This window comes from Spermophilus citellus (genome assembly GCF_964194105.1).
Source record: "Spermophilus citellus genome assembly, chromosome: 4".
NCBI lineage: Eukaryota > Metazoa > Chordata > Mammalia > Rodentia > Sciuridae > Spermophilus > Spermophilus citellus.
This window is the reverse complement of record NC_138185.1, coordinates 31267808-31283917: the sequence shown is the minus strand read 5'-3', so window position 1 is coordinate 31283917 and position 16110 is coordinate 31267808. Positions and strand designations below refer to the sequence as shown.

Below are 16110 nucleotides of genomic sequence, written 5' to 3'. Positions count from 1 at the left end.
ACACACACCTCTCCAACCTTTCCTTCCTACCTAGGGACTTTGAATTCATTTACCTGCCAAAGATCAGTTAACTCCAATTTACATCAGAGACACCAACCAGAAGTGGCAGAATTGAAAAGACTTGTGTGAAGTTAATGATTCTGAGTTTGGGTTCATGCTGAATAGAAGAGGAGAGTTTGAATCTTTGGGATAGATTTTAAAAAAGGTAAGGTGAATGTATTGGTCAGTTTTACATTGCTGTGACAAAATACTTGAGAACAACAAATTAAAGTAGGAAAGATTTTTTTTTTTTGGTTTTTGTGCTTTCTTCCCAAGTATTTTAAGTCTTTTCAAAACAAGGCTCTTGGGACCTCTAGATTCAAGTATGCTCCTGGACTTGGTCCACTGCTGCAAGAGGCTTAGGGAGACTTGTACACATGCCAGGGTAATTCATTCACCAATATTAAACCGCAGAGCAGAAGTGGTCAACGTGGAAAACAATTTTCCTTGGAACTGGGCTGTGATGAGAGGTGCCTGCCATGATCATAACCTACTGTCTCTTCCCCAATCCCTTCCTTCCAGTTTCTTAAGGCAGAAAATAATCTTCTGTGAAGATACTTGACAACATTTCCATCCAACAGAACACATGCTTCTGATGCACTGCTTTAAGATATGCTGGGTTTAGTTCAGCTGGCGGATGAGCTGATTGATGCGTTCACCCCGATAGCCAGGTAAGCCCATCTCCTTGAGGAAACCCACTCTATTTTTGGTAGCATGACGAGCAACAGAGAGGTGGAAAGGGCACAAGAATCCAGAGATCTCCCAAAAATGCTTCCCCGGGAAGGCAATTTCATGAATGAGGTCTTCCAGACAAATGACGTCAAACTTCCCCAGATGCTCCTCAATCATTGTGTTGTCTGTCAGGGGTATGGTCTTTTTTTTTCCTGATTTTATTTTTTTTTATTGGTTGTTCACAACATTACAAAGCTCTTGACATATCATTTTTCATACATTAGATTGAAGTGGGTTATGAACCCCCAATTTTACCCCAAATGCAGATTGTAGAATCACGTCGGTTACACATCCACAATTTTACATAATGCCCTATTAGTAATTGTTGTATTCTGCTACCTTTCCTATCCCCTACTATCCCCCCTCCCCTCCCCTCCCATCTTCTCTCTATACCCCATCTATTTATTTTCCCATTCCCCTCACAACCTCTTATATGTAATTTTGTATAGCAATGAGGGTCTCCCTTCATTTCCATGCAATTTCCCTTTTCTCTCCCTTTCCCTCCCATCTCATGTCTCTGTTTAATGTTAATCTTTTCTTCCTGCTCTTCCTCCCTGCTCTGTTCATAGTTGCTCTCATTATATCAAAGAAGACATTTGGTATTTGTTTTTTAGGGATTGGCTAGCTTCACTAAGCATAATCTGCTCTAGTGCCATCCATTTCCCTGAAAATTCTATGATTTTGACATTTTTTATTGCTGCATAGTACTCCATTGTGTATAGATGCCACATTTTTTTTTATCCATTCATCTATTGAAGGGCATCTGGGTTGGTTCCACAGTCTAGCTATTGTGAATTGTGCTGCTATGAACATCGATGTGGCAGTATCCCTGTAGCATGCTCTTTTAAGGTCTTCAGGGAATAGTCCGAGAAGGGCAATAGCAGGGTCAAATGGTGGTTCCATTCCCATCTTTCCCAGGAATCTCCAAACTGCTTTCCAAATTGGCCGCACCAATTTGCAGTCCCACCAGCAATGTACAACTGTACCCTTTTCTCCACATCCTCGCCAGCACTTGTTGTTGTTTGACTTCATAGTGGCTGCCAATCTTACTAGAGTGAGATGGTATCTTAGGGTGGTTTTGATTTGCATTTCTCTGACTGCTAGAGATGGTGAGCATTTTTTCATGTACTTGTTGATTGATTGTATATCCTCCTCTGAGAAGTGTCTGTTCAGGTCCTTGGCCCATTTGTTGATTGGGTTATTTGTTATCTTATTGCCTAATTTTTTGAGTTCTTTGTATACTCTGGATATTAGGGCTCTATCTGAAGTGTGAGGAGTAAAAATTTGTTCCCATGATGTAGGCTCCCTATTTACCTCTCTTATTGTTTCTCTTGCTGAGAAAAAACTTTTTAGTTTGAGTAAGTCCCATTTGTTGATTCTTGTTATTAACTCTTGTGCTATGGGTGTCCTATTAAGGAATTTGGAGCCCGACCCCACAATCTGTAGATCGGAGCCAACTTTTTCTTCTATCAGACGCAGAGTCTCTGATTTGATATCAAGCTCCTTGATCCATTTTGAGTTAACTTTTGTGCATGGCGAGAGAAAGGGATTCAGTTTCATTTTGATGCAAGTGGCTTTCCAGTTTTCCCAGCACCATTTGTTGAAGATGCTATCCTTCCTCCATTGCATGCTTTTAGCCCCTTTATCAAATATAAGATAGTTGTAACTTTGTGGATTAGTCTCTGTGTCCTCTATTCTATACCATTGGTCCACCCGCCTGTTTTGGTACCAGTACCATGCTGTTTTTGTCACTATTGCTCTGTAATATAGTTTGAAATCTGGTATCGCTATACCGCCTGATTCACACTTCCTGTTTAGAATTGCTTTTGCTATTCTGGGTCTTTTATTTTTCCATATGAATTTCATGATTGCTTTATCTATTTCTACAAGAAATGCTGTTGGGATTTTGATTGGCATTGCATTAAACCTATAGAGAACTTTTGGTAATGTCGCCATTTTGATGATGTTAGTTCTGCCTATCCATGAACAGGGTATATTTTTCCATCTTCTAAGATCTTCTACTTCTCTCTTTAGGGTTCTGTAGTTTTCATTGTATAAATCTTTCACCTCTTTTGTTAGGTTGATTCCCAAGTATTTTATCTTTTTTTGAGGATATTGTGAATGGAGTGTTTTTCCTCATTTCCGTTTCAGAAGTTTTGTCGCTGATATACAGAAATGCCTTTGATTTATGCATGTTGATTTTATATCCTGCCACTTTGCTGAATTCATTTATTAGTTCTAGTAGTTTCTTTGTAGACCCTTTTGGGTCTTCTAGGTATGGAATCATGTCATATGCAAATAGTGATAATTTAAGTTCTTCTTTTCCTATTTTTATGCCTTTAATTTCTTTCATCTGTCTAATTGCTCTGGCCAGTGTTTCGAGAACTATATTGAATAGAAGTGGTGATAGAGGGCATCCCTGTCTTGTTCCAGATTTTAGAGGGAATGCCTTTAACTTTTGTCCATTCAGAATGATGCTAGCCTGAGACTTAGCATAGATAGCTTTTACAATGTTGAGGTATGTTCCTGTTATCCCTAGTTTTTCTAGTGTTTTGAACATAAAGGGATGCTGTACTTTGTCGAATGCTTTCTCTGCGTCTATCAAGATGATCATATGGTTCTTATCTTTAAGTCTATTGATGTGGTGAATAACATTTATTGATTTCCGTATATTGAACCAGCCTTGCATCCCAAGGATGAATCCTACTTGATCATGGTGCACAATTTTTTTGATGTGTTTTTGTATTTGATTCGCCAGAATTTTATTGAGGATTTTTGCATCTAGGTTCATTAGAGATATTGGTCTGTAGTTTTCTTTCCTTGAGGTGTCTTTGTCTGGTTTCGGAATCAGGGTGATGTTGGACTCATAGAATGAATTTGGAAGAGTTCCCTCTTTTTCTATTTCCTGAAATAACTTGAAAAGTATTGGTATTAATTCTTCTTTAAAGGTTTTGTAAAACTCCGCTGTATACCCATCCGGTCCTGGGCTTTTCTTGGTTGGTAGTCTTTTGATGGCTTCTTCAATTTCATCCATTGATATTGGTCTGTTCAAATTGTGTGTATCCTCCTGACTCAGTCTGGGCAAATCATATGACTTAAGAAATTTATCGATGTCTTCACTATCTTCTATTTTACTGGAATATAGGTTTTCAAAATAATTTCTAATTGTCTTCTGTATTTCTGTAGCATCTGTTGTGATATTGCCTTTTTCATCCCGTATGTTAGTAATTTGAGTTCTCTTCTTCTCTTCGTTAGCATGGCTAAAGGTCTGTCAATCTTATTTATTTTTTCGAAGAACCAACTTTTAGTTTTGTTAATTTTTTCAATAGTTTCTTTTGTTTCAATTTCATTAATTTCCGCTCTGATTTTAATTATTTCTAGCCTTCTGCTACATTTGCTGTTGTTTTGCTCTTCCTTTTCTAGGGCTTTGAGATGAAGTGTGAGCTCATTTATTTGTTGGTTTTTCTTTTTTTGAGGAATGACCACCAGGCGATGAATTTTCCTCTTAAAACTGCTTTCATAGGAGCTAAAAACATGCAATGGAGAAAGGATAGCATCTTCAACAAATGGTGTTGGGAAAACTGGAAATCCATATGCAACAAAATGAAACTAAATCCCCTCCTCTCGCCACGCACAAAAGTCAACTCAAAGTGGATAAAGGAGCTAGATATCAAATCAGAGACTCTGCGTCTGATAGAAGAAAAAGTTGGCTCCGATCTACAGATTGTGGGGTCGGGCTCCAAATTCCTTAATAGGACACCCATAGCACAAGAGTTAATAACAAGAATCAACAAATGGGACTTACTCAAACTAAAAAGTTTTTTCTCAGCAAGAGAAACAATAAGAGAGGTAAATAGGGAGCCTACATCCTGGGAACAAATTTTTACCCCTCACACTTCAGATAGAGCCCTAATATCCAGAGTATACAAAGAACTCAAAAAATTAGGCAATAAGAAAACAAACAACCCAATCAACAAATGGGCCAAGGACATGAACAAACACTTCACAGAGGAGGACATACAAACAATCAACAAGTACATGAAAAAATGCTCACCATCTCTATCAGTCAAGGAAATGCAAATCAAAACCACCCTAAGATACCATCTCACCCCAGTAAGATTGGCAGCCATGATGAAGTCAAACAACAACAAGTGCTGGCGAGGATGTGGGGAAAAGGGTACTCTTGTACACTGCTGGTGGGACTGCAAACGGGTGCGGCCAATTTGGAAAGCAGTATGGAGATTCCTGGGAAAGCTGGGAATGGAACCACCATTTGACCCAGCTATTGCCCTACTCGGACTATTCCCTGAAGACCTTAAAAGAGCATGCTACAGGGATACTGCCAAATCGATGTTCATAGCAGCACAATTCACAATTGCTAGACTGTGGAATCAACCCAGATGCCCTTCAATAGATGAATGGATAAAAAAAAATGTGGCATTTATATACCATGGAGTATTACGCAGCACTAAAAAATGACAAAATCACGGAATTTGCAGGGAAATGGATGGCACTAGAGCAGATTATTCTTAGTGAAGCTAGCCAATCCCTAAAAAACAAATGCCAAATGTCTTCTTTGATATAATGAGAGCAACTAAGAGCAGAACAGTGAGGCTGAGCAGGAAGAAAAGATTAGCATTAAACAGAGACATGAGGCAGGAGGGAAAGGGAGAAAAAAAAAGGGAAATCACATGGAAATGGAGGGAGACCCTCATTGTTATACAAAATTATATATAAGAGTTTACGAGGGGAATGGGATAACAAACATGGAGGGAAATGAATTTCAATAGATGGGGTAGAGAGAGAAGATGGGAGGGAAGGGGAGGGGGGATATTAGAGGATAGTAAAGGTAGCAGAATACAACAGTCACTAATATGGCAGTATGTAAAAATGTGATGTGTAGCAGATGTGATTCTGCAATCTGTATTTGGGGTAAAAATGGGAGTTCATAACCCAATTGATTCTAATCTATGAAATATGATTTGTCATGAGCTTTGTAATGTTGTGAACATCCAATAAAAAAAAAAGAATAAAATTAAAAAAAACTGCTTTCATTGTGTCCCATAGATTCCGATGTGTTGTGTCTGTATTTTCATTTATCTCTAAGAATTTTTTGATTTCCTCCTTTATGTCTTCTGTAACCCATTGATCATTCAGTAACATATTGTTCATTTTCCATGTGATGTAGGATTTTTCCTTCCTTCTTTTATCATTGATTTCCAGTTTCATTCCATTATGATCAGATAAAATGCAAGGTATTATCTCCACCCCTTTATATTTACTGAGGGTTGCCCTATGGCATAATATATGGTCTATTTTTGAGAAGGATCCATGTGCTGCTGAGAAAAAAGTATATCCATTTGATGATGGTTGATATATTCTATATATGTCAGTTAAGTCTAGGTTATTGATTGTGATATTGAGTTCTATAGTTTCTTTATTCAACTTTTGTTTGGAGGATCTGTCCAATGGTGAGAGAGGTGTGTTGAAGTCACCCATAATTATTGTGTTGTGGTCTATTTGATTCTTGAACTTGAGGAGAATTCGTTTTATGAATGTCACAGCACCATTATTTGGTGCATAAATATTGATAATTGTTATGTCTTGTTGGTGAATGGTTCCTTTTAACAGTATATAATGTCCTTCTTTATCCCTTTTGATTAACTTAGTCTTGAAGTCGATTTTATTCGATATGAGGATGGACACCCCTGCTTGCTTACGAGGACCGTGTGCGTGGTATATTTTTTCCCATCCTTTCACCTTCAGCCTGTGTATGTCTTTTCCAATTAGATGTGCCTCCTGGAGGCAGCATATTGTTGGATTTGTTTTTTTTAATCCATGATACCAGCCTATGTCGCTTTATTGGAGAGTTTAAGCCATTAACATTCAGAGTTACTATTGATATATGGTTTGTACTTCCATCCATGTTTGATTATTTATCCTTTTTTAAAAAAATTTAGTTTGTTTCTCCATGATTATCTTTCCCCTCACCCTCTGTCTTTACCGAGGCACTTCGTACTGATGGTTTTGGTTATTGTTTTTCATTTCTTTCTCGTGTAGTGTTTTGCTCAAAATGCTTTGCAATGCTGGTTTTCTGGCTGCAAATTCTTTTAACTTTTGTTTATCATGAAAGATTTTTATTTCGTTGTCATACCTGAAGCTTAATTTTGCTGGATACAGAATTCTTGGTTGGCATCCATTGTCTTTCAGTGTTTGAAATACATTGTTCCATGACCTTCTTGCTTTCAGTGTCTGTGATGAAAAATCTGTTGGTAACCTCATTGGTTTACCCCTGAATGTAATCTGTCTCCTTTCTCTTGTAGCTTTTAATATTTTCTCTTTGTTCTGTATATTGGATATCTTCATAACAATGTGTCTTGGCGTTGGTCTACTGTGATTTTGTGTGCTCGGTGTCCTGTATGCATCTTCAATTTGTATATCTGTTTCCTTTTTTATTTCTGGAAAGTTTTCTGTAATTATTTCATTCAGCAGGTTACTCATTCCCTTGGTTTGAATCTCTGTACCTTCTTCTATCCCGATGACTCGTAAGTTTGGTTTTTTATGTTATCCCATAACTCTTGGATGTTTTTCTCGTGATTTTTTACCAGCCTTTCTGAGTTAGCTAGACTCTTTTCAAGATTATATATTTTGTCTTCATTATCTGACGTTCTGGCTTCTACTTGCTCCACTCTGTTAGTGATAATCTCAATTGAGTTTTTAATTTGGTTTATCGTTTCCTTCATTTCTAGAATTATTGTTTGATTATTTTTTATAATCTCTATCTCCTGGTAGAGATGCTTAACTTCTTCTTTTATCTGTTTATGTAATTCTTTCTCAATGTGTTCTTTCGCTGCTTGAATTTGCTGTCTTGTATCCTCTTTAAGGTTCCATTCCATCTGTCTAAGGTGTTCCTTGAGTTCTTTATATGACCATTTTTCTGATGACTCTAGGTCCTCCTGAATATTTAGGCTGTCCTGCATTGTTTGTACTCCTTTTCTTCCTTGCTTTTTGAAGCTGCTCATGTTACTTCTTGTTCTGTTTGACTGATGAATTACTGTTTACTCCTATAAATTTATTAGATGCTTGGGAGGAAAGGTATTAGAAGGGAAGGGAAGAAGTCACTAAAGAGAATGAGAGTAAGCAGGTAGAATTCAAGGAAGGGGGATAAGATAATTGAAAAGAAATGAAAAGACAAAAGAAGAAAAAAATAGGAAATAAAAAAAGAAAAAAAATTTTTAAAAATAATTAAAAAAATTAAAATTAAAATTAGAAGAAAAAATTTTTTTAAAATTTGTAAAAAAAAAATTTAAAAAAACAACAAGAAATAAAAATGAAAATGAAAGAAAAACCCAAATCAAAAAAAAAAGAGAAAAGAAAAAAGAAAAAAAAAACCTAATAAATGCAGTCTTAGAGTTTGATTAAATTCTCTTCCAGTAGGTGGCGCTGTGCCTACCAGGCCAAGTTTCTCCTGTCAATAAGCGGGAACCAATCACTGTGCAGCAGCTCCTCCCAGACTGGGCGAGTCTCCAATCCTGAGTGCCTAGGGCCTCCTCTTGTGTCTAGTCACTTCCCACTTTTCCTCTAGCCAGGCCCCTCTCACAGGTGCCACTCACCACAATACTGGCTACACGCCAGGTCTGCTGCTCCCGGGAACCCTGTTTTCATGAACAACTGGGCACACTCTCCCTGTTTGCCATTCCCTCAGACCCTAAGTTTGTAGAGCTTGGGGCTGAGAATCCTCAGCGAATTTTACTTGCCCTCCGGTAGCCACGCCTCCAGTAGCTGGTGCAAGAGACCTCAGCTGTCAGCACTGGTGGGAGCGGTAGTTCCGCGCCGCGGGTCCCGCGCCACCTCTGATTCCCTCGGTCTGGCTATCGTGCTCACGGGAGAGCTGGAAGGGGCCCTTATGGGAGAGCTGGGAGGGGCCCTTAAGGTTTCCCCGATGTGTGGAGAGGGAAGGCTAGGGAATTACACACCTGTAGCCACAGATTTCAATGAAGTTATCTCCTCTGCCGCAGTCTGATGACCAGGGGTATGGTCTTATTCTTGACCCTTGCTTGTCCACGTTTCAGGATGAGTTCCCGGACAGACTTCAGATTTGGAAATCCCCAGGTCACGTAAGGTTCTACTATCCATAGCATTTTTAGGCTTTTGGGGGTGACTTTAACAAAGACACCACTAAATATTTTCTTCAGACGAAGTCTTGCAATGGTCCTCTGCACCAGTAGACTCACCCCATCAATCCTTTGGATGCGTACAACAAAGACCAAGGAATGTTTATCAGGTACTTCCAAAGCATGAGGTTTTACTTCTAGTTGTCTGATGCGCACGTGGTCACGTTTCTGCCGCCAGGAATCATGTAGGAATGATTCCAGTCGCTTAAATCTGAATTCTTTTCCTTTTCTCTCCTTTGCCAAAAGTGCCTGCTTTGCTTGGTAGCTTTGAGGGCCTGATAAGCCTTCCTCTTTTTCAGGAGTTTTTCTGGAACCAAAGGGATCTTTTTTCTTTGCTCTTCCTCCGCCATCTTTCCAGTGCGGCAATTACAGCTCATGTGCCGGAAAGATTTATTTTGGCTCATGGTTTCAGAGATTCCAGTCCATGGTTGTCTGGCTCCATTGTCTTGGGCCTAAGGTGAAGCAGAACATTAGGCAAAAGGTCATGACAGAAGAAACTTCTTGCCTTGTGGCATTCAGGAAGGAGAGAGAGAGAGAGAGAGAGAGAGAGAGAGAGAGAGAGAGAGAAGAAGAAGAAGAAGAAGAAGAAGAAGAAGAAGAAGAAGAAGAAGAAGAAGAAGAAGAAGAAGAAGAAGAAGGAAGAGGAGGAGGAGGAGGAGGAGGTGGGAGGAGGAGGAGGAAGAGGATGAGGAGAGGAGGAGGGGAGGAGGAGGAGAAGAGGAGGAGGAGGAGGAGGAGGGAAGAGGAGGGGAGGGGAGGGGAGAAGAGGTGGGGCCAGAGTCAAGATATAGTCTCCAAGGTCTTGCCTCTAAGGACCACTCCCTTTAACTAGGTCCCACCTTCTATAGGTTCTACCACCTCCCAATAATTGTGAATTTATCAACAGATTAATCCACTGTTAGAACCCTCATGATCCAATCATTTCCTAAAGTCCCACCTCTGCACCTTGGTATACTGGGGACCAAGCTTTCAACATCTGAGTCTTTGTAGGACATTTCAGATCCAAACCATAATAGAGGAAAAGAAAGGAATCCATACCTGTTGGATACCACAAAAGAGGGAATCCATCCCTGTTGGATACCACCTGCAGAGAGAGAGGCCAGGTGGGTGATGGATCATTTTGATAGTATATCAGTACCCAAAGTCATTCCAAACTTTCTCAAGAATTCATAGGAGAGGCACAACCAAAAAAAGCCACACAAAGGTGACATTTGGGGCAAGGCTCCAATCTCCCTTCATCTTTGAACGAAAGTAAAGCTCTAGAGATGTATGGAGTATTAGAAAACTTTTAAGCCTATCCTTGGATATCAGAAAGCAGCAAGGATTTCATATTGAGGGGAAGAAACTCTGACAAATTCAACTATCCTCATTGCACCCCTCCTGTTTCTTCTTCAATCTTCATAGCTCATGAACCCAAACTCAGAAGAAAATTTAGTTATATAACACCCCAAAGTACCTGTTTTAAAACATAAAGCAAAAGTTTAATCCTTGAGTGTAAACAGTGCATCTTTATTTGTGTTCTCTTTGAGGTCCCACATGGGCCAGCAGGAGGCCTTTTGAACAATGTCTTCTCTCTGCCCTGATCAGCCAGGTGGTTTGGCCTCCATAGGCAGAGACATTCCTGGTAGGCAAGGACTTTGTGGTCTCTGTTTCTAGAATGACAGAGATGGTGATGTGGCAAAAAAAGATTGAGGGAGGTGACTCATATAAGAAGGTTGTGCAGTTACCGATTTTTAAATAATGCCCTTACAATTCCTCTATTGGTTTTGTTCAGAATTGATGGTAAGTCAACAACATAGCTTAGAGGGTACCCCCACCCCCACTAACTCTGTCAGAACCTCCACTGGTTCTGACAGGTGCCTTCTTACCTGCTCACCTCAGCATGACTCATTAGGCAGCTTGATTTGTGAGGCTTTGCTTCCCCCTTTGATTAGCTTGTTATCTTCCTTCAAAGTTAAGCCCTAATTAATGAATTCCCAAGGGGAGGGTAAGCCTAGCCATTGCCAGCAAGTCCAACCCTCGGGGAATCCTTTGCTTCCCATCAGAAAGGGGCAGACGTTTGGCTGCTGTCCAACCCAGGGCTTCACAATTCCAGTTTGATAAAGCCTTGGAGAGTCCTCTTCCTCCCTCCTGCTCTCTCTCTCTCTCTCTCTCTCTCTCTCTCTCTCTCTCTCTCTCTGGGAATCCACTTCCTCAATCACTAGCATTTCAGACCTAATTACACTGATTTAATGCACCTGGCTTTCTCTTACACTTAAAACCTCAATGGGAGAGAAAATACTCTGACAGATCAGCATTTATAGGAAAGCCAGGGAACCAAGGGAACATAGTCAGTTCCAGGACATGTGCTGGGTCTGAAGATTTAAGAGTCACCTTCAGCCCCAGGGAGTGCTTTCTACCCACCTACTGCTATAGGGTCATAAACTACACTGAGAATCTTCATGCTGGGGCACCTGGGGCTTCAGGAGGTTTTCCAATGCTTATATACTGTGTGTGCTGCTCTGACTACTCCACTGAACACTCACAGATTATTAGGTTGTGTCCTCTCCATGAAAGGCCATGGAGAGAGAAGACTACCTAGCAGAATGGATTCTGGAGTCAGAGTTTAAAATTGGCCTTCAACCCTGACTAATGTATAAGGGTTTGAGCAAGGTGATTCTCTTTCTAAACTTGAGTTTTTCACTGTAAAATGAAGGTACTGCTGTCTAACCCATAAAGGAGGAGTTCAAGTTTAGTTTCACATGTGAGCCCCCTGGGTCTGGGTCTTAACACCAGGGGTACCGACGTGACTGGTATAGACTATATCTGAGAATCATATGGCTTAAAATCCCCCCACGTATAATCTGGGTTGCAAAATACTGCCTTGTGGGTTCATTGTGAGGCTGTGCAAATAAAGCCTTACAATTCCTTGTGTGGTCTGTGAACCTGCAGCGTTGGCGTTAAACAAGATCTTGCTTATTGGAAATGCAGACCCTCGTGTCTCATCCAGCATATTGAATCAAGAGTCTGCATTTTAACAAGATGCCCATGTGATTGATGTGCATAGCACAGTTTGAGAAACACTGATAGAAAGCACTGAGTATTAGCCCGGTACATAGTAGGAGTATATCAGGGACAGTGGCTGGAAGATATGGAAAATAAGTCCAAGGACCTTTTCCCTAAGCTTTTGTCATTTATAATTCCAGGTTTCAGCCACAGCAAGAAACACAAAAAGAATCTGCACCTGACTGGCACCTGACCCCCCACTCCCACCCTCATGGGTCAGCTGACCCCAATATAATAAACCCCAGGAAACTCCCTATTCACATTTCTGTCCCACCTCCCGGATCAGTGGGACCCCAATACAATGAACCCCAGGAATTACCTTCCTCTCCCACCCTAAAGAAAGCCAGATCCTTGCTTCAGTCAGCCGCCATTTTCTACCCCAAATGAGCCACACCAGGGTTCCACTAATTGACTGTATTGCCGAATCCTGAACAAAGAAAAGCTTGTTGATCCGAGGTTTGCTTCCCATCTCCCTCCTTCATCCTGAGTGTCTCATTTGGGCTAACACTTAGCCATTCTATTTTGTTTTTGTTTTTAACCTTAACTCTACAGTGGGGGAGAATCACAGTTGCTAGTACTTCTTTTCCCTTGTTGAGAAGCTGGAAGGAGTCAATGAAGAGCAACCTGTTCATAAACTGTCAACCTCTACCGGGGTGAAGCAAGGAAAGCTACCAATGTGGTAGATTCATTGTCTTTCACATTCCCCTAGCCCACCCAAAAGGACTCTGAGATTAGCACTGGATTCCATCCCCTTCCTCCTTGGGAAGTTTTTCTTGCTGAGGGAGAGGCAGATTATTCTACATGAAAAAGGAATGGAAAGAAATAGAAGATGAGAGGAAGTTAACAATGAATATGTTAAGAAAGTGCATAGGAAAAGAGGGGCCTGTGGAGGTGCGGCATATCCGTCTGCTTCACACAGATTGGGTCTTTTTAAAATTTTTGTTGTCATCGTGACTAGAATTTAATTCCTTGAATGAGACATTGCTCAGAGATTTGATTATGAGTCCCATGGCTTAGAGAATTGATACAATTTTGTGTGTCTGTTCCTACCCTTCAAAGACACGCTTGTATAGTCAAAGATAAATGAGGTTTCTCTAGTTTGCTGTGACAAAGGAGGACACACACCAGAGGAATCATGGGGCACCTCAGTGGAGGGAGTTGGGAGGAATTTACAGCACTGGTCTCATGCTAGGGTTTTTATAAATAGGGTTTAAGAAAGCAGGACCAACTGTGGATCTAATATCAGGGAGCAGGGGCAATCCAGTGATTGTATGTCTTAGTGATTTTTTTATCTAGGAGGTGCCTGGATTAAAGTGAGGCCAGAGTTGTCATTGGAAAATAAATAGTAATCACTCATGTTAGCTGGAAAGAACGACATTGAGTAACTTGTGGGGGGTGGGGTGTAGACTGTTTTGGACATAGTGAGGGCTGGTCCTGTCTGATCATTGCTGGTAATTTCTGAGCATTGCTCACTCATCACATCCTCACTACCACCTGACAACTGCTGGGCCTGATTTTCATTTACTGAGGTCATTGCTGACATAGGGGTTTATCAGAATATTGATTAATTCCTGTCCTGTTCCTGGAGGGGTTCTCAGAGACGGGACCTTAACTCAGGACAGTGGTGTATGTGACACAACCTAGATGCCCTTCAATAGATGGATGCATAAAGAAACTGTGGTATAGATACACAATGGAATATTACTCAGCATTAAAAGAGAATGAAATTATGGCATTTGCAGGTAAATAGATGGAGCTGGAAGATATCATGCTAAGCAAAGTAAACCAATCCCCCCAAAACTAAAGGCCGAATGTTCTGATACTTGGCTGCTGATCCATAATGTGGGGAAGAGTCATGGGAAAAATAGAGGAACTTTGGGCAAGGGGGGGGGGAAGGGGAGGGTATATGGGGGCAGGAAAGACGGTGGAACGAGATGGACGTCATTACCCTAGGTACATGGATGACTGCAGGTGTGGTGTGACGCTACATTGTGCACAACCAGAGAAATGAAAAGTTGTGCTGCAATTGTATACAATGAATCAAAATGCATTCTGCTGTCATATATACCTAATTAGAATGAATAAATAAATAAATAAATAAATAAATAGATAAATAAATAAAAAATTCAGCATGGGAGTGCCAGTCAGAAACACAGAGATTTATTTAGGAAAGCAGAAACATATTCAAGGGAGAACACAGGTCATCTCTGGAGGGAGATACTGGTCTGTGTTGGGTGCAGAGGAGGCTGAACTGTGTTGTCTGCAGGGCAGGCTGAACAGATGTTGGCTGCAAGATAGCCCACACACTCAAACCCCCCTCTATCTGGTCCTTTATCACCTGTTTGTGTCAAGTCCCGCTCAAGGCTGAGCACTCAACCCCACTTGGGCCAACAAGGCAGCTTGCAGACCCAGAGGCCCCATTAGATTTGGGCTATAAAAACTCCCTCCTGCCAGGCCCCTCTCTCTCTTGATCTCTCTCTCTTGCTCTTTATCTTTCTTGCGCGCGCTCTCTGTCTCTCTCTTGCTCTTGCTCTCTCCCTGTTCATCCCTTCTCTTCTTTCTCTCTCTCTCTCTCTCTCTCTCTCTCTCTCTCTCTCTCTCTCTCTCTCTCTCTCTTTCTTTCCTTCTTTTCTCTTTGTTGCACTGCTGCAATAAAGATCTTTTGGTCACTCCGAGTGTTGTGGTCACTTTCCTTTCAGTCTGGGGTGTTAATATTTATAGAGGAATGATAGCTAGGACTGAACTATAGATGGAGTTAAGATACAGTTACACAATTGTGCACTAGTTTCTGTGCACTTTTGTTTTTCCCTATTTTCTGCATCATGTTACCTTTTGTGGGCAAGGACACAGGCCAAGAGTGAAGTTCCTGTGCCAAAGAGGTGAACTAATTATGTGGGCTGGATTGCTCAGGAGTTGCTTGTTTTGCATTTCAAAGGTTCATAAACATTCTCTGCTTTTTTTTTCCTCATGGGCCCTTCTCTTTGGAGACTCAGTGTATCTTTCTTTTTCCTGCATCCCCAAATTCCTATCTTAGCTTTAGCTTATGCTCACTCCAGGTTCAAAACAAAACTGTTTCTTGCATTATAAATGCAGTACCATCAACTTCTTGTGTTAAATTTGCTATGATAGCATTTTCTTAGTCCCCGTGGATAATACTTTAGGGAAAGATTTTTCTCAGGTGTCCAAGAACATCTCTGTAATTTATTTCAATAAATTTTCTCTCTTTATATGACTATCTATGATGAGAAGATTGTATGGTGGGCCGTTTGTGTCTCTACACTGGAGGCAGCGTGTGAAATGTATTTTTCTAGAAATGTATTTAATTCATAAAGATTGTCAAATATGTTTGCATAGAATTGTTAAATGTCTCTAATGATTTTTTAAAATTTTCTCTGTTTTGATCTTTCCCCCCACCTTGACATTTCTAATTTTGAGTGTTTGCTCCTTTCCCCCGCCCCATTAGATTAGCTAGCAGTTAGCCCATTTTGTTTCAAAGAACCAGTTTCTCTAATTCATTTTTGCTTCCATCTATTTTAACTTCTTTCTGCTTTTTCTATTTTGTTGTTTTGGTTCTTTTCTTAGTTTTTAATCTTGGTTATTTAATTCATTTATATTTACATTTCTTTGATATGATTGAGTAGGTATACTTTTTCTTCTGTTTACCATTTATTGTAAATTTTAATTTTCTAGGGCTGGGGGTATAGCTCAATGGTAAAGCACTTGCCTAGCCTGTGTGAGGCCCTGGGTTCTATCCCCAGCATTGCAAAAAGAAAAGGAAGGAAGAATTTTACAATTGCATTTAGTATTTCTTCCTTGACCCTAATTTGTTTAAAAACCAGTGTTTAAATTTCCAAGTAGGAAGTCCTTTGTGTTTCCTGATTATATAGTAACTTTATAGCTTTTTGACAGAATCAATTCTTCAGAATTCATCTGAATTCATCTGGTTTTCTTTGTGGCCTGAAATATGGTCAATCTTCATGAATGTACCATGTTCAATGGAAAAGTATATCATCCATCATCAGGGTGAATAGTTAGCTATTTACAAGATCCACTTAGCTATGTTGCATAGATCTTCTACATACTTGTTGATTTTCTTCTCTCTGTGATGTTTGGAATTGAG

General features: G+C 40.3%; 1 protein-coding gene across 1 annotated transcript; it reads right to left on the bottom strand.

Moving 5' to 3' along the window:
* Positions 1 to 280: 280 nt before the first annotated feature.
* On the bottom strand, positions 281 to 9322 carry LOC308648510 (large ribosomal subunit protein uL30-like 1; the record flags this gene model as incomplete). The annotated part of the gene is given in 3 exon segments (XM_081293273.1): positions 281 to 923; positions 8822 to 9208; positions 9211 to 9322. Coding segments are annotated over 3 exon segments (762 nt in total). The 3' UTR covers positions 281 to 660.
* Between the last annotated feature and the right edge of the window lie 6788 nt (positions 9323 to 16110).